Raw genomic sequence first — 25,818 nt, forward strand, 5'->3', positions numbered from 1 at the left:
TCATCAGTTTTTTCTTTTTTTTTTTTTTTTTTTTTCATGCACCTTTAGACATAATCATGTATGTCATTTCAATCTGCCAGGTCTCTAACACTGGTTTTCCTGGGCAGGCTCTGAATTCACAAGCTTAGTTGGTCTTTAGAAAAGTATTATCTTTACACAAGATACTTTAGAAAAGTATTATCTTTACACAAGATGCAGAGCAACAAAGGCCACTACAGTCTGAAAAAAATTGAAATCCAGCAGTAGAAAATGTAGTGAAAATAAAACTTAATCTGAACTTTTGATGGAAGAACCCTGTAGGAAGGTGTCTCTAAACTTTTTTGTAATTTATTTTTTAATTGGTAAGAAGTTCAATTTCCCTAAGTTGAGTCAGTTTTGCCTGGGGCAGTAATTGGTGAATGATCTCTCACTGTCTTTATTTGGACCCACCAGCCCTTTGTTATAACTTTTTCCCCCATCTAGCCGAGGAGGGGGAATGATAGAGYGGCTAGGTAGTCACCTGAAGCCAACATTAGTCCATTTCACCCACTAAGTAGCTAAAAGAAATATGTGCCTTAGCCTTGAGAATTAATTAAAAGATTAAGGAAGAAGAAATGGAGGGGATAATTAGATATCCAAATTCTGGTATATTTTTCCCTGATACAGCACAGAAGAAACCTATATCAAAAGGAAGAATACCTGATGCTGAAGATGGTATGTAAAGAAACTTTACTTCTGGAAATTAAATAAATTAAAATCAGTGGAGGTATTTCTACAAATAGGATACATCATTAGATCATGAAACTTATCTTTCTAGCAATGCTAACATACAGGAACCTCTTTTACCATTAGGCAGCCTGATGTGACAAAAATACATAGAAAATAATACTCTGTAATTTTACTATTATAGTACTAACTTCCCAGAAATTTAGTTTCTTAATTGGAACTATTAAGGTGCTATATGGCATTGAAGAAAGGCTTGTTTTACTACCAAGACAGGAGCATTATAAAGCTATGATTATCAAAATATTTAAGAGTGGAACTCACTACTTCCTTACCTTGAACTTTTTTGAAAACTCTTGCATTCATAAACTTTAAAAATCTGTCTGCATAAAAACTTGGTCGATGAACTGAAACAGTATCCTACAAAATTGAAAAAGGTYTCGGTCACATTTTCCATAAGTAAATCACAAGTATGGTGTCAAGAAAGAAGCTGGACACCTCAGGTGAACTATATTATACATTTCAGGCACAGTCAAAACTAGTAAATCATTACAATTTTTTTCCCTTTTAAAGGTTAACTCTTCAACTGTTTGAGTATTTCATTTATGAAATCATGAGTTAGGAATGATACAGCTATATCCTMCAAAATCTTGCAAGCATTTGAAATATTTTTTTTTCAAATAATGTATATTTTTCAGTTAGAGGTTCATCAGTGTCTTACTAAGTGGCTACTCTTGTGTAAGCTGTATGGACAAGCTCATAATATTAGTTTGATATAGTAAATATTAGTAATATTTAGCAATATTTAGTAAATATTTAGCAATTATTTAGTAAATATATAGCAAATATTAGTAATTTGAAAGCTCAACAAATAAGATCAGAGCATGTATTGGGAAGATTTCAGTGGTAGCTCAAGCCACATGACAATGTTAAACTACAAATATACCAGAGCCAGTTTTTTCCTGSTCAACATGTGTCAAAGTTCCATTATCTAAAATATCAGGAGTTKAAAAAAATAATTAAATCTACTTACCCCATCATAAACAAGTGCTTTCCAAGAATGTTCCAGCTTCTTCATTAACCTAAGTATATAAAACACGAAATCAGAACCTCTTTGCAAAATTTCCCCTTTTATGAGTAATTTCATCTTATTCAGTGAAACTTCATTGAAAATTGAAGTTCAACTCACCTGTAAGATTGGAGAATATCAATAATACCCATAAATAGAAGCAGCTTTTCTCCTTTATGGCTTTTGGCTGGAATACCTCCCATTCTGAGAGAAACAATGTAGTTAAAATATGTTTTAAGATATTTTTCATCACCAGTTACCAGCTGAACTGAACCCAGCTGCAAACCCAAAGGAATGAACAACATTAAAGCCAGATGCCACAGTGCAAAGTCTGTCAACTGTGAGTCACTTAGCATGCAATTGATTTTAAACAGAAAATCTGAAGTATCTGGGATTCAGTGGTAAATATCCACCATCAAAAAAGGAGGGGTATTTTAATATACTTCTTAGATAGAACTGGAAATATTCAGATGATCTGAAAATTGGAAAGAAGTGTTTATCAGTTTATTGCTAAGGAAATTAAGTGACTTTAGATAAGGGAGCCAAGGAAGGACTCAATTTGTCAGGATCTGAGTAGCACTATATTAGCTCAAGTGATGTGGGAGTCCAGGATGGCAGCTAGTGCTACACCTCTGCCATCGTACGACAGCATTGACCATCTTCTGTGTGAATGTGAGTTGTAAAAACTGAGTGAAATAAAGCATTAATTTATATTCTAGAGCTCTCAACATCTGAAAACTCTCTATGAATGCTAAATATAATAATTCACCCATTTGTTTGCTGTAGGTTTAAGCATATATTTCTATATCATTAGAAATCATTATCATTATCATGTATTTATCTACACTTCCTTGAGAACCAGGAGAAAAGTACATCCTTAATTTTAAATTAAATCCTTATTATAGTGAGGGACGGATTATATACAATGCTGAATGGTGAAGATAAAGCCCTCATCAGCACTTAATATATTATGAAGGAAACAATAGAATAACTATTGTCTTTTTATCCAAATTTCTACTGAAGTTTTTGTTAGACACAAAAGAGAAAATCCTCTTAAGCAGTTCTTAATCTCAGGAAATATCATATGTGTCTGCACTTCAGTGGTTGATGATATCATTCTATGTATTGAATTTAGTATTTCAAGATGAAAACAACTGCTGTAGGAATATCCATTTCAATGTTAATTTATAGTTTTCTTCTTATTAGGTCTCACCAGGCTGCTTCCAGTTAAAATTAGATTATAGCTGTGACTCTTGTATTAGTTGTTTAATAATATCTCCTTTATATAAGAATGCACTTGTGCATACATAAGTCACCCTGAACTATCATGCTGCYATGTATTTAAAGATGATCTATCTATTAATCAAGATTTCAATTTCATGCTCTGTGKCAAATATTGATGATGCAGCTTTTGGGGAAAAAAAAAMCCCTCAATCTTTCACATCCTGGAATGCAGCATACTTACGGATGTTTTGCCTGTTAATAGTTCTAAATAGTTTAAATAGTAATTTTAAAAGCAGGTTATGGTACTTACGTATTTGTTGTCTCTGTGGAGACGGAGTCTCCTGACTTCCCAGGGCCCTGTATAGATTCCATGGCTGTGGAATAGAGAACTTTCTGCCCTCCATGACGTTTTGCATCTGATGTGCTCTGGGAGCACTCTCCTTCCTTTTCCTTCATGTTACTGTTCAATATGTGGATCCCCAAAAGCAGACTGTAATCCATGATCTTGAAACTTTCAAGAACCTACCGACAGGAAGAAATGGCTACACTGAAAAAACAAAGCAGCATTTTGCAAAGCTAAGGGAAAACAGGCTTTCAAGGCATAAGCTTCTCTTATCAGGAAAATGGGTGAAATTGCAGTCAAAAACCTTTTACTCCCCCACATAAGTCAAAGTGCTAGTTATCTAATTAGCTCAATGCACTTGTTACAAGAGAGAAAGAAAGATGCATAGGTGAGATGTAACCTGATGTTATTTTGTAGTCACAGAAGATAATTCTGGGCAGCACATTTTCATTTGTAGCAAACAATCAGTTAATGGTTCCATCACATACTCATGAACAATAGACTTTTAAAAGGAATTTCTAATCCATGTTCCAGACCTTCCTGAGGTTTTTGTCTATACAAGTCTCTTATCTCCCCTCCACCTCCTGTTCATAACAGAAAGYGTATTCTTGGAGAATTTTGAAATGTCAGAAAAAAAATTTGCTACCACCCTCTCTTTAGCAGTTAATGCGACTGGAGTACAAAAATCATGCACCTCTCTGCTAGGCTAAATAGGGCCTATTTGAACTCACAGGACAAGTTTTACTTCTGAAGCATAACTTAATTAACCAGACTTTTCTTCTAGTTGTACCAACCATTCCTGTCTCTGGCTGCAGTCAATTTCCCTTCTTTTCCCGTGCATATGTAGTTTCATTTAYTTTTAGTCAGCTACACCATAATGAAATCTGGCCTGCTGTCATACTGTCAAAGGCAGTACAGTTCAAGTCAATACCCAAACATGAGCTAAAGCAAGCTGTGATTACATCTAGTAGTATAACKAAACTGCTCACAGACAGCAACTGTGTTAAATGTCTTACCCAATAGTAGTGCCAAGTGGAGGGAGGRACACCACTAGCAACCAGGAGGGATATGCTATGCCACTCACCTCTCCATCACCTCATGTAGCTCAGTAGTGATTAACGAKATGTTTTGGCACATAGTGCCCTAGGACAATAGTGTAATATCAAGATTCAATAGTAGGACTTTTACATGAATGAGAAAAACAGTGATTTTACAGAGATGACAGAGCAGTAACTCCAGGCGCATAATTTTGATGAAGATTATCCAAGCATAAATATTTTTGGTTAAGCAGAAACATCTCTTCTCTTTAAAAACGTGCAATTTTAGCACCTGTGCAGGTCTAAAAAACAACTGGCAGTAAATCACTAACTTAGTATGGATCTGTATGTCTTGTAATGTTTTCATGCCACTTACCCTAATTGTTGGAAAAAACACTCATTGTTCAGAAAGCAACAAACAGTGCTGAAACAAAGCATAACACACTGCAATCTAAGTGCAGAAAGGCACAACCTCACTCTGATTTTCAGACTCAAAGGATGACTTTAAGACATTGTAGGTTTACTCTTGCACAGAATGATCCTACACAGTGGTGCTTTAGTTCAAACGGAATAAGAAAAAGGCTGCTAATGTGTGCCTTTAATACTCTCCATCTTCTGATGACAGAAATCACAAYGGGTTTCAGACACAACAAAAAAGAGTATTCTAAAGTACCACACCACAAGATTCTGAAATTTTATTGTGCATTGTGTGGCAATGTTGATGGTTTAAATCATAAATTGCAAAAATAGCACAGCTAACAGGTACAACAGCATGTAGTAGCAAAAAAATTCTAATTTTCTTAATTGCTTACTTATTGCTACCCTTTACTCAGACTTTTTAAAGAAGAAATTACAATATAATATATTCATTAAAAATATGTAATCACTGAATGTGTGTCATCAAAATGGAAGTAAATTCTGCATAGGCTGAAAAATAACACCTTAGTAGTACAGTAAGCCACACTGTTCATTCAGAACCAGATTACAGTAACTATTCAGGCTTGGGAAAGGCATTGACACTTTTATTTTWTGTTTATAAACTTCTGCTGACAGCTGTGCCTTCAACATATTCTTTAATGCGTTTTGAATTAGGTCGCATTAGACACATGATGATTTTACTGTACTAATTACATAACCTAGGTCTAGGACTGAATGTAGCCTCATGGGAGGCTGTGGTGTAATGTGCTGCTTCTTCCACAGGGACTTCTYATGTGATGATATTAATCCTTCTGACTACATCAATTCATCACTTAAATGCACACTACTTGTACCGTACAACACACTATTCTTTGAAAATTTATGATTTTGACGTAGGATTACTGAAAAAAATCATAAAACCAAGTAGTTATTTTGTTATTCCAGTTCATTATCAGACTGAAATACTTTCACATCCCAGTGGATTAAGTGCAGTATGGATTCTTACAAACAGCACCTAGCATATGAACTGTAGCCTTTTCACCCCAGACACTCTGTTCACAGCCCTACTCAGAGACAGCATTGTTCTGTCCACAAAGTGTCTTCAGCTTATCATGACATGATCTGGCCCTGTCTGCCTACAGGTTTGATACACAGTTCTGATTACCTCCCCTTAGTAATGTGATAACCAAACCAACCACTCCTTACGCAAATGAACCTTTGTGACCATATCTAAATATATTTCGTTCCCCGTTTTCTAATGAAACTTCTGGTAAGAAATAGTTAACCAGAATAACAACGAAGAATCTCATAAATCAGCACTCAACAAAAACTTACTTTGTGTTCAAACTCCTCAGTCTATATTGAGATAGCAGTTTTACTTCTTGATAAAAGTAAATCAGTAAGATTTACAGCTGCATATATCTGAGGGGTTCTCACATATGAATCTTTATGAATATTTAAAATACCAAATTGTCACAATTTTTTAATAYGTAAGCAACATTTTGCGCACAGAGCTGTACAAAATAATATTGGTTCAACAAGGACAGGTTACAAAATGCAGAACATCGAGACATTTCTGGACATGCCGCATTCTATGAGAACATAAATGGCTCAAGGCTTTTCCTGTGCTGAGGTTCATTTGCAGACAATTTTGATGATTTTAGAGCTGCTTTTAAGATGCAGCAAGTTTTTTGCTACAAAAGGATAAAAATAATAACCTAATCTAATGAAAAAAAATCCACTCGAATTACACAGCTATATTCATAGCTATAGTCAAAAGGAGAAAGCTTGAAAAACACCTGACTCTATCCATATGAGATCACTAGAAACTGACATTAACTCCTAGAAATACACTACCTGTGTAGCTAAAGGGAGGAAAAAGCTCTATCTTTGGTCATGTAACCATTCTGATATGCACCTTGCTAGCAAAATAGCACTGTGAGGTTTCAGCAAGAATGGTCTTAACTATGCTGTGACTAACAAGTAAGTATTGTGTTTGATCATGATAAGTAAACCTTTGGCTCATTAACATGACAGTAAATGGTTCATCTTGATAGTATTTATATAGGCGTTAATTCACTAGCTACACAGATTTAGTCAACACAGTGTTGTCACTTGGTCACCCAGTACTGCTCGCAAGGATGACTTCAGCTGCTCTGAAAACCTCCAGATGGCAAGTGTCACTCACCCCTTGTAGCCTTAAACACTATTTTATTTCATACCACACAAAAACTCATGGCAAAATGGCATCACAAAATATGTTGTTCCAGACCATGAAAAATTAACTCGGTGAATCAGATTTTTTTTTCTCAGAGCTAATCAGATGTTAAAGTATGCTGTGAATCATCTTAGATATGGTTACGCTCCACTATCCTTGCCTACAATTAACAAAGCAAAACAAGTATTTCTACACTGATATGTCATTTTTATTTTACATGCAGCCAGCCCAAACTATGCACTAACCAAGAAATCTGCATTTACATTTGCTATCCATGCAAAATAGCATGCAAAAAAGTTATCAGATAATTTCCATGAAAGGGTCAAGAAAAATACTACTCAAAAGGAAAGAAATTACAAGCTTATGAAATGCAGGTACTAAAAGCTATCATGCAAGGAAGTATTTCCTCTCCTACAAGCATTTTGGAAAAGGGACATAGGAATTAACCCAATAGAAAGAAGATTGATTTCACAATAAATCAATAATTACACTTCAGCATAAGGATCTATATGAAAAATACACAAATTAAAGGACGATCTCACAAAATAAGCATTTCTTAGGAACACGTGCACAAATGTCAATGCCCAAAAATGGATCTGGTTCAGAATAAATCTATTCCGAGAAAATGAATCACCACATTCCCACCGAAGCATATGTGGATTCACTTCCCATTTCAACAGAATTGTCAAAATATGTTGTCAACTAGCACTCCAAAAACTAACAACCTGGATTCTGATTTTAAAAGTAAAAGTAACTAGAAATTTCTGATGTCAATTGATACTACAGGAGTGATAATATATACAGATACAAGAGATCTACATCATCATGCTATGGTCATTTTCCTCAAACTACCATTTTTGACAAAGAGCTGTTCATGTAAGATTAGTACATTCTCCATCTCCATGCCACACTGTGCCATCTTTTATTTCTGTCCCATGCTGTAGTTCAATATTTCATTAAGTTATGCCAACACTACTACTGTATGCAAGGATATGCTGTATAATGCATCACTGAAATTATTTGGGTTAAAGAAATATCTRTTTTGATCAATTGAAGCATTAAAAAGGCAAAAAACTGTGACACATGCCACGCATACCACTAAGGGATTTGAAAAATTCTGTGAATAAATATAGTCATACAAGGTCTCTGTCCCAGTTGCTACAGCACAAAACAGGTGTCCGTTCATTCCATAAAACTTTTGCAGCAACTGACTAAAACAACAGACTAAAACTCAAACCTCAAACTTAGGAGATATGACCCTCTTTATATGCAATTTTGAATTTTCTTGTCTTAACAAGCTTCTTTGTTAGTCACTTTTAAAGTGTAATTTCCTCAGAAAAGTCCAGTGTTCTTTGCCAAAAAGGTAAAATGCAGACTCTGAAAAGCCACTAATTTTTCAATAGTAAAAACTTGAAAAAATTTTGAAWTTTTTTTTTGTTCTTAAAAACTGCACAGTCACAATTTGTTTAATTGTTACTACTTCTGCAACAAGGCAAGCATAGGATGGCTACAGTAGTCGCAGCAATAGTCTGGAATCTGACAGCTGGTTCAAATTTTCAATTGTGCACATTGTATGTATGATAAATTCATGAATGCTCCATCTTTAGGAACACTGTAATGTTATACTCCTTGGTTCGCCTAAGGGGCAAAAACTGCAAAATTATCTGTGAGCAGAGTTTTCAGACACTGTCACATCAGGTGTGAACAAGCAGGGAAAACAGGAGCTGAACAGTGTTCTCAACCTGTACCTGCCCCAATGCAGATAATCTGGAGGCAACAGCCGACAAGGGATTACCACAAGCCACTCAGCTCCATTCTCTAATTGAGCAGGTCAGGCATCTCCTCACCAGCACTGCAGGGAGGTGTGACAGACTGTAATTGATACTCCAGCAGTAGTCCACCATTGCAGCACTCCATTCCCTGGGGAAGGAGCTCTGTGTCAGCTGTCGAGGTGGTCTGTGTCAGCTGAGCAAGAGGACAGTTCAACTAAGCAAGAGAGCCACAACACACCTTGGATGAGAAAAGGCAGCACACAGGACAGGCTACAAAGAAGGAATAGAGAAACTCTACCTGGGCATCTAGGGATGGCAGCTACGGTCAAGGAAGCCAAAGTCCAGATAGAGTTGAGATTGGCAAGGAATATCAAGAAACAAAGAAAAGCTTCTACTGCTAGTGGGAAAAGGCTGACCAATAAAAATGTGGCCCCATTGCTGAATGGGGCAGAAGTTTCAGTGACAGCAGTCATAAACCATAGCAGATCCCCATCACTGCCTTTTTTCATCACCAGGAAGTTCTGCCAGGCCTTTGAACTTAGTGATAGAGCTTGAGCAGGAGAGGGGCTAGCAGCAGGGATGCTTACATTAAAGAAGCAGGAGAAAAGTCTATTGCTTCCTGATTCTGATTGATATGAACAGTGGAAATATAATCCAAATTTAAGCAACACAGAAGAGAATTTCTTAGTCCTCAAATACTGGAAAGATTAAACATTTTCTTTCTTAAGTGAACTTTTAATTTCAACTGACTACATTAATTTTCTTGCATTGGAGTAGCAGTAAAAAGAGATGACAAATTTGAAGACCTAGAAAGCTGATCACTTATCACTCATGCWAAGTACCCATCCAAACACCACATGCGCAGAAAAAAACAGAGGCAAGACTGATGTCCTTTTCATTAAATAGATGGACTATTTCTAGTCTTTTTAAAGGCATAAGCAAAAGGCAGGTAGTCAGATCCAAACTCATTTGATGAGCAAATTCAGCTGCATGAAAGAAAACAGCATCTGCTCCCTCTGTTTTACAAGACAGGGTAAGACTTATTTGAACAGAAAAAAATGCCAGGTWATTTTTTATTGTATGCATATAACCTTCAGTGTGTTTATGTACATACATCTACTGATACGCACAGACATATACTTTATTTATGTGTATACACGGATTACTGTAGGATAATTTTCTTCTTTACATTTAATACTTTTGAAATTTAGCTGGCCCTTTTGGAACTCTAGACTAACTTTAAAGTTGTTAATCTAAGATTAYACACTGAAAAGAATTGTATTAGTTCAGGACTCAAATAACATGTAGCAGGAATTTCCCCAGACTTCCAGAGAACCAGTAAGAATCTCTTTATGCAAAACAATTAAATTATTGATTCTTGTTTTTACTTTTCAGTCCAGTTCCCTCTTTTAGATTTCCTTTATTATTTCCAATACAATAGATTCCCCTAGGCTTTGACTGGATAAGAAACCTTGGACAAGTGGGGGATGCTCAGAAAGGCATCCAGATCCCCAGATGCGACTTACTGATGCATTCTGTGTCATCACGCATCGTAGGAGCTCAGGAAATAYTGCAAGAGGCTACAGAAACAACAATGTTTGGTGTTAGATAAATGTCTCACGCTGAATATGCAGCTGAACATTAGGTCACACAGCTTTACAAACCAATCACAAGGCATTGCAGACTTCTGTGATAGTTAAACAAAAAAATCTATTCAACAGCAAAAACAATGCTTTCCATCTTGCACCACAGGTGGCAGTGAACAACAAACTCTGATATTCAGCATGTTTCTTCTATGTGGTGAGTTCAGAATAGACATTTTGCTTTTTTATTATTAAATTCTTAAGATTCCCCTCAGACAAAGCAATTTTTTTCTGTCTCATAGCTCTGTGRATCCTGGGAAGCTGAGAGATCTGGAGTCTCCTTTTTCCTACTTTATATTTTTTTACCCATGCTACAGAAATTAAAAAAAAATCTATTTTACCRCAATTCTCTGTATCCATAAGAGGAACTGATTCCATTCCCCAAAATCCTCGAAAARAGCAATGATACGTATCCCTCTCCTACCCTGAAAATGTTACATGGACAGCACTACTTTTCATCTGAGGAAGAAATTACTTTGCTCTAGAAATAAGACTGCTGCCACTAGGCCTGCCTTTCCATTTCTAGCTTACCRAGAGACAGAGTCACAGCAGCTCTACAAACAGTTTTATCATATGTAACAATGGTCCCACAGGGCTATTTATGCCTTCAGAAAAAATAATTAAAATCTCCAGATTAATGGAAATAATAAGAATAATAATCATAATCATTAAATMTACTGGACTTCATCCCTGCATTAATCTTTACTGCCACAGAAGGATCAGTGTAATCCTGGATGTACAGAGAAATAGAGGGATAGCCCTGGAACTTAGGGTTGTGCCAGATGACAAACTCAGTGAGTCAGCASTGTGCCTTGATGGCCAGAATGGCCAGCTGTACCCTGGGGTGCACTGAGCACAGAATAGCCAACTGGTCTGAAAGAGATGATTGTCCCACTACRCTCAGCACTCACCTCAAGAACTGCGTGCAGTTTGGGTCTCTACAGCGTAAGGAGGATATAAAATACTAGAATGTGTCCAAAGGAGGGAAACAAAAGTGGTGGAAAAACTACAGGGTATGACTTGTGAGGAGCAGATGAATGTATTAGTTTTGCCTAGCTTAGAGGTGACTGAGTGGGGGGAATGAATCACTGCCTATTTATGGTGGTGCAGAAAGGGTGGGGCTGATWTCTGGGTGCCTGGTGGTAGGATGCAAGGGAGCAGCTTAAAGCTGCATTAGGGAGGTTCAGAGTGGATATAAGAAGTTTTTTAGTGGTCAAGCTCTAGAATGGGTTCCCCAGGGAAGTGCTCGAGGTCCCTGCCCTGTTGGTATTCAAGAAGTATAAGGACATTCTATTCTATGACTCTATGATCTCAGCTTAACACAACAACAGCTTAACTAAAACACAGGCTTCTTCACTGACCTTACGTAGTTTTCCCTCATTAAATAACATGTAAAACAAAAGGAGGTTAAACAACATATACTAAGCAAATTGAGAGCAGATGAGAACACAGAATTTTAAACAGCCAATAATTTTTACTCACTCGACAGTCACGCTGTAGTGTTTTCATTAGTGCACTGTGTGTTTCAGAGTCAAAATACAATCCTTCATGCATATCTTGCAAGAAGTCCAGGTCTTTGAATGTAGGGTTGGACTTCTCCCTCTCTTTTCTTGATGCTCTCCGTTTGTAGGTGGAGCCTTTCAAGTCATATGTGAAATGCATTTTCAAGGCTCGTGGCAAAACATTGTTCATGACAACAATTCTAATATTAATGCCTCCAGACTGAACACAGTACAGCCCATAAAATTTGGGTAGAAGAGTCCTTGGATTCTGGTTCAGATTCTAAAACAAAAAAGAGATATTTTTAAATACATCTATTTTCAATGAACTTCCATGCTTAAGAAAGGGTTGTTTGTTTTGTTGGTTTTTTTAATGAGAGAGGACGTTAATAAACATGAAGAAAATTGTGATTGTTTTCTTATTTAGAATAGTTTCTCCAACAGTTGATTTTCTTCGTGGGTTTCTGTTTCAGAAGGCTAGTATAGCCACTGCTTTTTTGCCAGGAATTTCCATCTACCAAGAGCAGTGCAGTAACTGCATTTATGCAAGGTTTCTCTTTCTCACAATAAATAGCAGACTGGGCCAGGCCTAAAAGCATCCCATAGATTTATTTTTTTCTGACCTGAACAACCCTTGTATTTCACCTGCTGGAAGGAGTTTGGGTCAAATGTATTTCAAATCATCTTGACTTGGATTCTGAAAAACAGTACCCCTTTCTTCATGAGGCTTCACAYATTGAGGGTTAGTGCCAAACAACTAAAGGAGTGTGAGGTCATAGCAGAACCACAACTGACCATCAGAACAGAAAAGTGTGATATAATCCAAATTCCACAGCAGGCAAAAAAATTAGGTAGGAGAGGACAACAGAGGCGAGAGAGAAAATCCTCCAAGTACAACTGCTCTCAGTCATTGGCATGAAAAAGCAAGAAGGGGAAAAGTTACTTCAGGTTTTACATGATTACTAAGCCACCACATACAACTATCAGAAGCAAGTACTTTCACAGAAAGTAATCACAGTGATTGAAGTWTTTTCCTTTGGAAACTATCGCCTAGCTGTGAGAAGAAATTTCCCAGAAACAACACAAATTGGCCTTATGTATACTTGTAACAACCCAAAATTATGCCGAGCAGATTATCATGACTAGAAACAACAAAAAAAAGTACCTGCCACACTGTCCTTTTTGATGTGTCAGTACACACCGTTTTTTTTTTTTACACACAGTGAATCTAGGTAACTTTAGTGTAATGATGACAACATTCCTCATCTTTAGTACAAGTGAGAGGGTAATTTTCAAGTATTTACTTCAGAAAACAAAGCAAGAAAAGAAACTGAGTCACAGGTCTAATAATACAAAGTCTCACATACCACCAGAAGACTCTGGTCATTTTTATAAGTGGCTTTCCTTAAGGAAAAAAGAAAATCTACTTACTTTTAATCAATTGTTTTCCGTTCTGATGATACATAAAACCCAACACAATGAACTTAGAATTAGCCATCAAAAAGCTCAATTTAAATATTAAGTTTTGAACAAATTATATAGATAAAAATATCTTTGACATTATTGCTTTAATACATAAGAATGGAAATCAGAAGTAGTTGGAAACAAAAGTGAAACTGACCGGTCTAGTTTCTTTGTCCACTCTGAGTGAAATGCAAAGGGTAGACAAACACAAAATGGAGAAAAAAACGGAATTAGAAATTTAGAAACCTTATTTTGTTACTAGCTTATTAGAAGCAAAGTTTGGTATCAAATCAGATGGTGACATTAAGCTTCATCTTGAATGCTAAAAAAGCACTAATTCTTATCTTAAATATCTTTTTTGGTTTATATCTATTTTTTTCTGTTGTGTGTGGAGCATGAAGTAGAAAGGCAGGTAAAAATGTAAAAAATATTACAAAAAATACAGACAAACCAAATGAAATATTACAAAACAAATGAAGCTGAGTTTTCAGGAATGTGACATGAAACAGGAGAAATAGAGGTGAAATACAATCTTCAATTACTTACCATATAATAACCTGGCAAGAGCTTCTGAAGAAACTCAGCCTCTTTGTGTTGAACTGTTTTGATGATGAATTCATCACCACTAGTTACAAAGAATAACGACCCACTGGCACCTGGRTTGGATAATTCAATTAAAGGTTCACTGCAGATTGAGTACTGGAAGAGACAAAAATTTTTTTCACTGCCAAAGCATGGATTACCCAAACACAAGTTTAATACAGAGAACTGCAGGTTCAAATAGGCCCAAGAGAATAATGTAGCAATACTACTGCTGCTGAACAGCAAACTGATTCACAGTAATTTGGCTGAGGTTTGGCAGGACATGTTGCACAACCGTGCAACCGTGGAARGGCAGCTGGCAGCTGTGCATACAATCCCTCTTCTTGTTCCACTGCAACAGGTGGATGCGCCTTTGGCGTGAAGCCAGAGGTTGAGGCCGAAGAGTTGATCCTCACACTGTCAGCACAGTAAATTCCTGAGTCAAAAACTTTAACAACACATTTTCACTGCAACTGTTGGGTCTCCATATCCATTTTTAAAGGAAACAGATAAAAAATGGTAGAAAAATACACTGGGAGTAAAGGTTTCTCACTGTAGACAAATAGGCAAAACCTATTCTGTGAAATTTGGATTAAAACTATTAGACTAATAATCCTGGCATAGCTATAGCTACTAATTGTAATTWTTTTTTTACTATTTTTCTGATTGAAAACTGCTTGAAACAGAAAACAAATCAACACCAGTAAGCAAGAAAAACTGGGATGTGGGGAACCATTATTTTGCATATTTAGACAGGCTTTCTCTTCTACAGGACACTTTAAGAATTACAATCACATTAAGGAGGAAAAAGACGCCAAAGACTTATCCCTTACTAGCAAACCAGATATCACGCAGAGACTAATGTACATTTATTAAATGTCCACTAATTTAAACATCATTCAAATTAAGTGGAGAGTAGACATTAAGCTCAAAACCATAGAAAAATCTCTTTAYATTAAATTTGAAAACAGTGATAAAAGAAAATCTAATAATTATGTTCTTTTGTGAGCACTTGTACTGGAGATGCATGTTACTTATGGACTCAGTCCACAGACTTAATGCATCTTTTAATCCTAACTCCAGCTAAGGCTTGCAGTTTTTAAGACACTTTTGAATAATATATAAATATTTCCTGTTCCTCTCCCTGCTTCTGAGCCCATTCAGTTCCAATTAAGAAAAAATACCTTTCTTGTTAATCCTACAGCTGCAATTTTCTATAGACATAATGGCATAGAAAGWCATATATTTCTATAGACATAACCATACCAATCTGTAGCAATGCAAACCTTTAGACCAAATCAGCAGTTGTATTGCAGCACTTACATTTTTCTTGCCAAAATGTTTAAAGCTTCATGAATAACTGTCACTATGATAAACATTTGAAAGCAAGTATCCTAAACATTAAAGCTCAATAGAACAGTTTCACATAAGCACAAGACATTGACCTACACTCTGTGTTGGTCATTCTACRGTAGTATGCGTTTCTGTAAAAAAGTCTACCCACCATATGCTTTTATACAAAAGCCCAGCTAGTTTGGACTGGACACCTCTCAAAGCTAAATCTAAACCAAAAAGTAAGAAAATCCCCAAGAACCTGACAATTGAGTACTCACGATGAAGAAGTTTCCTTGCAAAATGACAGTATTCCATGATGTTTCCAGTGACAATTTAATCCTATGAGTTGTTCAAATGTATTTTACCCTTGTTAACCTGTCTGATTCCTGTAGTGCATTACCACTCATCCTCCTTGGGAAAGGTAAAGTTTTAAATCTTGGAGCTTTATCACTTCAAATTAAGAGTGTAAACTCATATATGCTTGCTTTAATTTCTATTCTTCTTATTTTACTTCTTTTGCCCTTCAGCCACAACTGGACAATCATTTACTACTTACCACATACCAYTAGTGTCTTTTGCTGTGCCAAGAGAAAAAAGAATCTGCAACAAGTTGTCTTTACTGGGAATTTCCCTCAGGGAATGGTCTTTTTGTACTTAAACTGACTGCCACAAATCTTATTCACAACATGCAGTCTTTCTATAATCTTTAACTTCTGTTACTGCAAAGGCTTCCTTAGATGGAAAAGAATTTGCAGGTGATAACAGCTTTACTCTAGGAGGCACAATCTTTTTAGCATCTGGCAACACAGCCTACATACTTTATCTTTTGCCAAGTCCATAAAAAGAGATAATATAAATAACACATTACATAATGTGAACTGTCATACATGGCCTTCTTGTCTCCAAACTGGAGAGGCATCAATTTGATGGATGGATCACTCAGTGAATAAGGAATTGGTCCACCCTAAGAATGGCCAATGGATGGCAAGGCATTGGAATATGTGGCCTAGAGAAGCTGTGGATGCCCCATTCCTAGCAATGTCCATTAAGAGACTGGATGGGGCTTAGAGCCTTTACTAGTGGAAGGCATCCCTGCCCATGGCAGTGAGGTTAGAACCAAATGATCTATAAGCCACTTCCAATTTAAACCATTCTATGATTCTATGTTTTATAAAACTCCTAAAGAACTTTCTTTCCTTGCTACTACCATTTATAATTCAAATTAATTATCTAWTTTTATACAAATCGTCATAAGGACTAGTAACACAAAATTCGTACATAGCACTTAAGACTTAAGACACCCACATTGAGACACCCACATTGAGACCTAAATAAAAGCAAAACCAGATAAATTTTGCTTTCGGATTTATTGTCCACGTAGGAAGAAAAAACATTGTAAAAGACTGGAACACAACAGAAGCAATATATTTAGTAATATATTAAGTAATGTTTCAGAACCATTTAATCAATTTTTCTTTTTTGGTTTTAAGGAAGCAGTTATCAATAATAGACCAAAAAGATTTTAAAACTCATTCAAAAAGTGCATARTATAACTTTGACTTATGAAGTTGCTAATTTGTACCAAGAGTCAGGTTTCCTGGGTGACCTACCATGAAACAAACTGGATGTGGGGCAAACACCTAGAAGACAATCCAGCTCTTTGCATGTACACTACAAAAGCACAACTACAGGAGAAATGGAATAGTGGATACTTGTCCTAGCAGTAAAATAAAGCACGCTTTTACAGTTCAGCAAATTTGTAACTTCATTTCTCTCAKGTAAACCACTGAACACTGTGAAACAATAAGTCTACAATTTATGAAATGGAGTGAACAAAGGAGTTATTCTAAAATGTTTCCATTTTAGTATGCTGTTCATGTTCCTCAAGGCTAGATAGGAGGAACATTTGCAGACATCACTTTGTAWTGAAGTAACACAAATAACACAAAAGTATTATATTAGAACTGAATTGAAAAAGGTCACACAACTACTGATTGTAACTTCTCTAGAAAAATTATATTTTTGTTGCTCTAGTCAGTTAACAAAGCAGGTTTTTTATACAAACCATCTCAAAAAAAAAAAGAAAAATTTTGATTCTAAAACATTAAAGATTACTTACTAATTTTATACTCCTCCACACATGAAATTGCTTACTGATTTGGGCACTCTTTAAGAATCCTCTTCTGCAATAAAACTAACATGCTTTATAGTAATTTGTAACTCAAATAAAAACTGCAAGCTCTTACCAAATAGTCATCAGGCTTGATACCAAAAAGTTCTCTGAAATAGCGGAAGGCAAGAGGTGCATACGTCTTAAATCTGAAGTCGGGGTAATGATGAGCAGGGGTAAGATTGCTCCCTTCACTGAAAGCAAACAAAAAAAAAAACCACCAACCAAATTACTGAGCAATTATTAGCAGYTCATTTTACTGTCAAACTGCCTAACTTGACCATTTGGCTGCTGAGAAAAGAGTAATAAATGCAGACAAACCTCTTTATCACCATTAATTATGTAATAAAATGTCTGTGAGAGACACTACCAGCAAATTGTGTTTTCTCACCTTAAAAGAAATTACTATTTTCACTACCTGTATGCATAYGTATATGGATCATGTTTAAACCTGAACAGGACAAGGTCTGCAGTTCAGGAGAGACTGACTTCACTGAGTATTGAAAACTCTATCGTGTCATGGCCACTGTGCCCAAGACAGCTCCAACCACAGCATTTCCCAGCAGCCCTTCTCTGTTTGTAAGCAGTGTAGCCAGCAGGGCTGCTTCCCTGGTAGGCTCACTTTCCAGCTCTGTTGGGAAGTTATCTTCACACATGCCAGAAACCTCCTGGACTCCTTCCTCGCCACTGTGTTGAGCTTCCAGCAGACATCTGTCAGGTTAAAATTTCCCACAAGAACACGGGCTGATCAACATGAAACATCAGCCAGCACAGATTACAGAATAATCCATCCACCTCCTCATCCTGGTTGGGTGGTATACAGCAGATTCCRCCCAGGATATCTGCCTTGTCAGCCTTCTCCCTGATTGTCAYCCACAGGCACCCAAACACTGTCCTTGAGCKCTGTGCAGTCAAAATGCTCATGATRTMCACATACARAGCCACAGTTCCCAATGTACAGAGCCCACCCCATCACCTCCCCTTCATTGCCTGTCCCTTCTGAAGAGCTTGTGGCCATCCAGTGCAGCACTCTGGTCATCCCACCATGTTCCTATGGTAGTGACTATYTCATAGCTTTTCTGCTGCACTGTGGCTTCTAGTTCCTTCAGTTTGTGCTGTACTCCATAGCTCTTTTTTTATATTTATCATTTCACTGTATTTTTAGGCCACAGTTACAAATGTCTCGAGATGAATACATTTAAGCTAAAGGAAAAGGTCATTAGCAAAATGCTGCTAAATTTAAAAAAACAAAACAAACCAAAATTTTTTCAAGGATTCATTTATGATGGAAACTGAGAGAGGGCTTTAAAGCAGAACAATAAAGTTCTACACTATGGTTTCAAAACAAACAACAATGCCTTTAAAACAAAGTCTTGATATTGAAATCAGTCAGATAGAAACCCTCTACCACAGTTCTGGGTATTAGAAAGCAGGTCTTTATTACAGCACAAAGGTCACTCGGAAGACCTTTCATCTAATCAAGTGTCTCAAGAGCAGGGTGAACAGAGTTTTTATCTTATACACTGATTACATACTCATTAGCTATCCCCACTTCCTTTGATTATGACATAGTCACACCTTTATCAGAAGTCCTTATACATATATATATATATTTTAAAATATATATTTATTTATATGTATATAAAGAATATATATATTCTTTGGGAGGTCCTTTTTACTTTGCTGTTCCTCGAGCTCTGCTTTTGAGTAAGCGCAACATCGCTGTTGTGCATAACTTCTGCTTTGTCAGCCTTGCAGAGCTGAGCTGGCATCCTGCTTGCTTTTTGCATGATTTCTGTTTGCCGAAGTCACATCCTTGATTTATTTCTCCAAGGTTGTGCTGTTCTGTTCTACTGCCCTTGATAAGACTAAAATGCTGTTCTGTTTTACTGTCCTTATTCAGTTTGGCCAGTCTCTGAATGGTTTGATAAATAGATAAATGAAAAATATAAGAGTTGACACAGTAGCTGAGATCAGCTTTTCCACCACTTAGTTACTCATTTACCCTAGCTAAATTATTCAGAAATGCAACATGTACCATTATGCTTAGCAATACAAATATCCAAAGCCTCCAGAAATGTATGAGACTTCAGACTGTTGAACAGGAGACACAAGGAAGGRAAAAACCCAACCAAATTTCTGTCTGGAATTCACACATAAAAATGTGGTTGTGGAAGGCCAATGATTCATGCAAAGCCAATAGATTGCTTCTGCTTCTTGGAGTGCTAAACCCTGCAGGTAAGAGTGAAGACTGTCCAGTCCTAATGAACTCTTTATATCTACTAAACACTTTACAGTACRATTCCAAGTATCAAAATCAAATCCACATATGCTTTGTTGTTCCATTATAGAGCCAAAAAATGGAAATCAGTAGGATACAAGCTAAAGATCGTAGTTTTATTATACATTTAAGATAGACTTTCATAATGCACTTTCATAAGGCCTTTCAGCTGCTCTGAACACTGCCAGGCTTGTGTGACATTAAGTTTTATACAGCTGGTTGTGACTCATTGAATTTTTGTGCATGATGAGGACGGTCACATTACACTCGGAACCGGAGGTCATAGTTGTAAATGCATTTAATTGTCACAAGATAGAGCCAAGAACATAACAGAGTGTTCTCTACTGAAGCATCACATAATTATCAGGGAATAGAAAGCATCTAAACTTTAAAAAGTCCTACYTTTCAGTACTAAATACTTTAATAAATCTGCTTCTTCCAGCCATAACTTCTCATGTGAAAGCATGTCAAATAGATTCCTTTCGGTACCAGAGCATGCACTGTCACTGGAACTTCACTGAGGTGAGATGAAGGTAGGAGGTTTGCTATGATAATAGCACAGCTCTGAGCCATTTCATAAATGCATATGAAGCAAAATGACCAATGCTCAGTCGGCAGATGCATCATAGTGCATAGCAAGTGTAGATTTATTGCAAAACRCAGCAATTGTTTTGGAATGGCTTTTACACAGAGGGTAATTCCATAGAGCACATGAGATTACTTTACTACAGATACGACAGTCAATTTCACTATGCAGACAAGTTTCCTTAATCTTTATAAAGTCATCCTTCAAAAAATAACTTCTATTTAAGGTCTACAGAGTATTTYATCATACCCTACTGTTTCTGTTAATCGTATTAATTAGTTTCAGCTTCACTACCTAACAGAATAGTTTACTGATCCCAACAATAAGCTCTTCTGTAATTTAAAAGGCAAGCTTGACATGAATTTCTTGTTAGAACGCTGGAAAACAATTTTTSAAGTTTTCTTGATGGTACTTTTAACAGAAAAAGCACCCTCACTTMCAGTAATTTCCCACAGTAATGAAAAATTTTCCAATTTCTTATCAATTTGTAGTTCATGTGACAAGTATGAATTGAGCATAGCCTCACTCTTGCCTGAAAAAGTCAAATTCCTCAATACAGAATGCTTGATGTAAGTACATCCCTACCCTATTTAGAATTATTCACATTCCACTCTATTAGCTATCAAAAGAATCTATTCTGTGCTTTCTCTCCACATTTTCTTGATGCATTTTACAGTTTCACTCTAGTGGGATTAAAGTATATGCGCAAAGCACTACATATAACAATTTTTAATCAGTATAGGGAGTTTCGTCTTTGAAGTTGAGCAAAAAAAAATACCCATGATCTATTGACAAAAAATTAAATGTACCAAATGGTACTTTGGACATAATAGAAAGAGGGTAACCATATAATTTCCCTCTCAGCTAGTTTAAGCACAGGTCTACCAGAAAAACAAAGATAAAGACCCTTAAAATGAGCTCTGATTCTGGCAATCTTGAGGAATTCAAGTCTTTCTACACGAGCTATGGCAAAAAAAATACAGGCTTTGGAAAGATTAGGAAGCAATTGTAACTTATGAGGTATTTAAATAACCTTAGCCATTAAACSACACAAAAGAAAAAGATTTATAGGCAGACTAAAGAAGAGACAAAGCTTAAAATGCAAGTTTGGTTTAATAGTTAAATTGTATTTTTTTTTAATCAAGCAGATCTAGAAATGACAGTATGTCATCTTAGACTGTCTCTTTGTACATGTTGAGAGTGGATTTAAAGCATAGATGGTGCAATATCAAACTAAAAATGAATTTAATTACATTTTTAACGGCTAACCCCATGGCTTGCAGAAATTTGTTAAACGAGACACCCAGATACGTTTCTTGGCAGCTTTTCTTTGCTATGGCCTCACCCTGGTAGGATGTGCTCAGGAGATATCACACCTATCTGAGAGGCAGAGAAAACCAGCTGCATATCTTGGTAGAAAGCCTTCATCACTGAGCCATGTTTAAAGGCTCTGATGAAGCTGTTAACAAAAAAATTAGCCTGTAGTTATGATCCATGGACAACTTTATTGTGTGTATTGTGAAAAAATTGAAGAGGAGGAACATCTCAATTGAATATCTCACTCAAAGATTGAAAAAGCAAAATAAAATGTCTAAACTTAAATGCTCTCAACATCAAAAACTAAGGCTTTCTAATTTCCATTTAAATGATCTTGGATACAGCTGCTTTTTAAAAATTCATCAAAATGTGTTTCAACCCTACAGACTGCATCGAATAAACACATGCTGCAGGTCACATAGTCCTTTGGTATATTTATTTCCTGTATACAATTTCAGGAAAGCATCATTTCCCACATGATGGAAGCAGGTATCTGTACAAACAGGTGTGTCTGTGTTTTCTTCATACTGTGGGACAAAGTCCAGTGATAATATCCTTTTTCCTCATTTATGTTTTCATATACTTTCGGTTACCAAATGCTATCCTAAGCAGCTCCCAGTAAGGCAGCTTTGAAATMCAACTAGGCATGGTAAGTGTTTTAAAAGCAAGTCAAGCCAAACATATCTATGTGATGAACCATTTACGTATGATGATGAAGATATGGCTACTAAAATACAGGATCTCAGAGTACTTTAAAAGTGGTTTAAGTATGTCTACATAACCGTACAACCATCCAGGTTATCAGAGGTTTACCAGTCATTTGCTGGTAACAGAAGTAGCTGTGTCTAGTAACTCATAACAGTTTTTTGCTTTTGTTGCCAAAGTATCCCCATTTCTAATATTTGTTTAGCATCCTCCTCTCTGTTCTATCTCTCAACTCACAAACCATAAAAACTGTCAGAACCYGAGTCCTTTGCATCTCTGCAATCAAACCACTAAAACTGAGCAGCAGCACTTCATCAAAATATTTGGGCCTCTTTATCTGTCTAACTACCCAATGGAAACACATGTCCAATGGTGCAAGTTACACAACAACTCATCGTTAGTGTGAACATTTAAACAGTTTTCCTTATTTTTCTCAATTAGTCCTCAAGAACATATTAGAAAGCAGTAGACTTCAGTTTTAGATGTAGGGTAGAACTCAGACTGGCCCAATATGCTTAAGGTTTTACTTTTTTAATACTTTGGACCACTTATTTGGGCTGTTATCCAAATACTATTGGAATATAATGGTAAGCTTTTGAAATTAAAGAGTGGATAGTACTCTCCATTAGCATCACAAGCTATAGAATAATCGCCATTAGCATCACAAGCAACCAAGCAATTTGTAAATGAACCCGTTCAGACTGTAGCAGCAGAGTGCATACAGGTCATCAGCACCTAACACACTTCCTAGCTCAATGAGAAACCACAGCAACTGCTCTCAGAATGTGGGGTCTACACCCTGCAATAAGTGTATTAGCAAGGGAAGTGCATAAAACTGACTAACAACTTGCTGCAAAAAAGGTTAAACTGAACAGCTGTACTTAGAAATAGCCTCCATCTAAGAAAAAAAAAATGCAGTTTGAAACATACCATCTTTCTTGAAATGCTCTGCATTTCTGAAACTTCATAGCCAAAATTAGCTGATACAATGGAGCAACTTCTGTTTGGCTTCTCAATCATCACCACAGAGAATGCTATGTGTCTGTGAAGACCTTAGTAAACTACCTACACTGCCAGTTTAGAAGCAGCTGTTCAGCCCCGTRGCCCAGTGACCAGCTTGAGCCACAACTGCTTGCCAGAGCTAGGCTTACAATGAGCCACAAGCCCTTCTAACCATGGCCATCTCACTGGGAGCCAGTATCACAGCCAAGTCAAACAGCCAACRAAATATTGCTGAAGCCACATGGTACAAAGGACTAAGCTGGAAGCATTGTGCCACCAGGATCTGGTTCCAGCCCAGGAAGACAGGGCTGTTCTACCCCTCACAGCTAAGTCACAGGACAGAGCACAGAGAGCACGTGATGGACGCACAACCTTCATACTGAACCCTCCAGCTGCAGGTGCAGCAGTACCTGCACTAGGTAAGCATCTCTGTTGCTGGATTTCCAAAGTGGAGTTGAAAAGCCAGAAAAAAAGATTACTTTGAGTGGCTTCCCTTATGGTTTCACTCTATTCAGAACCACGTGGGTCAGTGCAGGGCACATTTGGTTTCCCCATCCCCAGAGCATATTTGCATAGAGCTGTTTAAACTCTGTCTGGATGAAGGTTCTCGATGAATTCCATTATAGCAGCTTCCAATAACACCTCGTTTTTCAAAAGCAACATGTTATATAAAGTCCTGAGGAGCTAGAAGAGAAAGGGATGAAAGGAATGSCACAATGTGAAGCACAAAATGACAAAGGCACTTTTCCACCCCCTCGACTACTAYCATGTGCAAATGAAGGCAAGCACCTTTGCAATTCAAATCCACCCACTGTACAGAGACACCTGTACTTCACTCAAAGTCACTTCCAGAAATAAACACCTAAATTAATCCAAGSTAAACTCTGACCAATTCAACACAGTTACAAAGTAACTCTGGACCAGGAATAACCTGCAATCCAGGGAGTTACTCCTGATTTAAATGAGTAGCTCCTACAATATGCAGAGCAGTTATGTTCAGATCTGACCAAACCACTTTTTTGCCTGGCATTTTTCTCCCTCCTTAATGAATCCTGAACACTGCTGGAAGTGTTTCRCTATGGCTACTGAACCAGAGGTATGGGCTGAGGGATATTTTGGGGTCTGAGAGGTAGGTAGAGACTGTTCATCAAAGATGAAGCAGGACACGTAAGAGGCCACAATGAAGGCAAAGCTCAAATGATAGCCTGTTTGGAGTTCCAGATGAATTATTTGTACCCAAACAAGTGGAAAAATACTGCGCCTTGCTGGGTAAGCACCTGTTTCAGTGCCACTCTTGCTGCACTGTTAGGTTCTCCTTCAGCTGCAAACTTCTGCAAAAAGTTTACTTAACCTCAGCTTGCTTCGGGGTATTCCACGTAGAGGTCAACCAACTTCACCTGCTGGTGTAACTAATTTCCACTAATTGCTTTTCAACCCAGACCACTCAAAAGGGAAAAAAAGTCATTATAGTAATTACTTTTAACAATGCTGCCATCACATGTTGGTACCCCTGCTCCCCCCACCCCCAAACAAAAAGGGAAAAGCACCTGAGGTACACCTTGGGAGTACCTAGCTGTAAAGAATATGCAACCTTTGCTTTTTACTTCTAACATGGGTAATGAATCTACCTACTGATATGACTCCRAACTAGTCCACGTAATGCCATCATGAAGCAGCATTCCAATGCTCTCAACCAGCAAGAAAGAATACTGTATTATTTGGTACAATCCTAAATTGTCACAATCCAGGCACAATAATACAGTTCTGGCTGAACATATTTTAGACAAATAAAAGTGCATTTTACCTTGAGACATAGCAAGGATTTCATATTTGATATTTCTGTGCACCAGCCTAAGAAAGATTTGAAGAGATTGCTACAGATAGCCAGCTTTTAGTGCCACACAACAGGCAATGTTGTCAACAAGTGCTCTTTATAGAGAGGGTCTTTGTTACAGCCAAGATGATTCACTATGCCATATACTACTGCTTACTACCCAGCTATGCAAAAAAAMCACCAAAACTACACTGCTTTAGCCATTACTTTCATTTGTCTAACTTTCTTCAAAATATTTATTTTTTATAAGAAACTGTCCGGAAAGGTACTACTAAAGTTTTTCCCTTCGATTTTACTTTACTGCAATCAGTCTCTTCTTTTTGCTTTTGTTTCAAGCCAGAATCGATGTGTCCCAGCTCTTCCTTAATACCATCACAAAAGAAGAAAATCTCATTTCTGTGTGTACATGCATGTGGGTCTCACAGGAAAGAAGGCACATGGCTATGCTATGGACTACAAACCATTTTATGTTACTTGTTCCTTTAAAACTATGTTTAAAAAGAAAGAGAATAAATTTTCTTTCCCAAACTGGATTATGTAATAAAACAGTTTTAGCATGTGGGTTCCATTTAGTTTCCGTGAACAAAACACATAGCACACATATCACAGAAGCCTCCA

The 25,818-nt window shown here is 36.9% G+C and overlaps 1 protein-coding gene across 4 annotated transcripts in view; it reads right to left on the reverse strand.

Moving 5' to 3' along the window:
- The window catches only part of PIP5K1B (phosphatidylinositol-4-phosphate 5-kinase type 1 beta), a 93,756-nt gene that overhangs the window by 22,016 nt on the left and 45,922 nt on the right, over window positions 1–25,818 (reverse strand). For all 4 annotated transcript variants that reach the window (XM_057365547.1, XM_057365548.1, XM_057365546.1 and 1 more), the window contains 7 exons: window positions 17,552–17,669; window positions 13,935–14,087; window positions 11,908–12,207; window positions 3,306–3,517; window positions 1,892–1,975; window positions 1,736–1,784; window positions 1,038–1,122 (listed from right to left, as the gene is read on the reverse strand). In XM_057365547.1, coding sequence (XP_057221530.1) covers window positions 1,038–1,122; window positions 1,736–1,784; window positions 1,892–1,975; window positions 3,306–3,517; window positions 11,908–12,207; window positions 13,935–14,087; window positions 17,552–17,669 — 1,001 coding nt within the window. The remainder of the gene's footprint in view (window positions 1–1,037; window positions 1,123–1,735; window positions 1,785–1,891; window positions 1,976–3,305; window positions 3,518–11,907; window positions 12,208–13,934; window positions 14,088–17,551; window positions 17,670–25,818) is intronic.

This window comes from Malurus melanocephalus, unplaced genomic scaffold (assembly GCF_030028575.1).
Source record: "Malurus melanocephalus ecotype Western Australia unplaced genomic scaffold, MMel_1.1 scaffold_54, whole genome shotgun sequence".
Lineage (NCBI taxonomy): Eukaryota > Metazoa > Chordata > Aves > Passeriformes > Maluridae > Malurus > Malurus melanocephalus.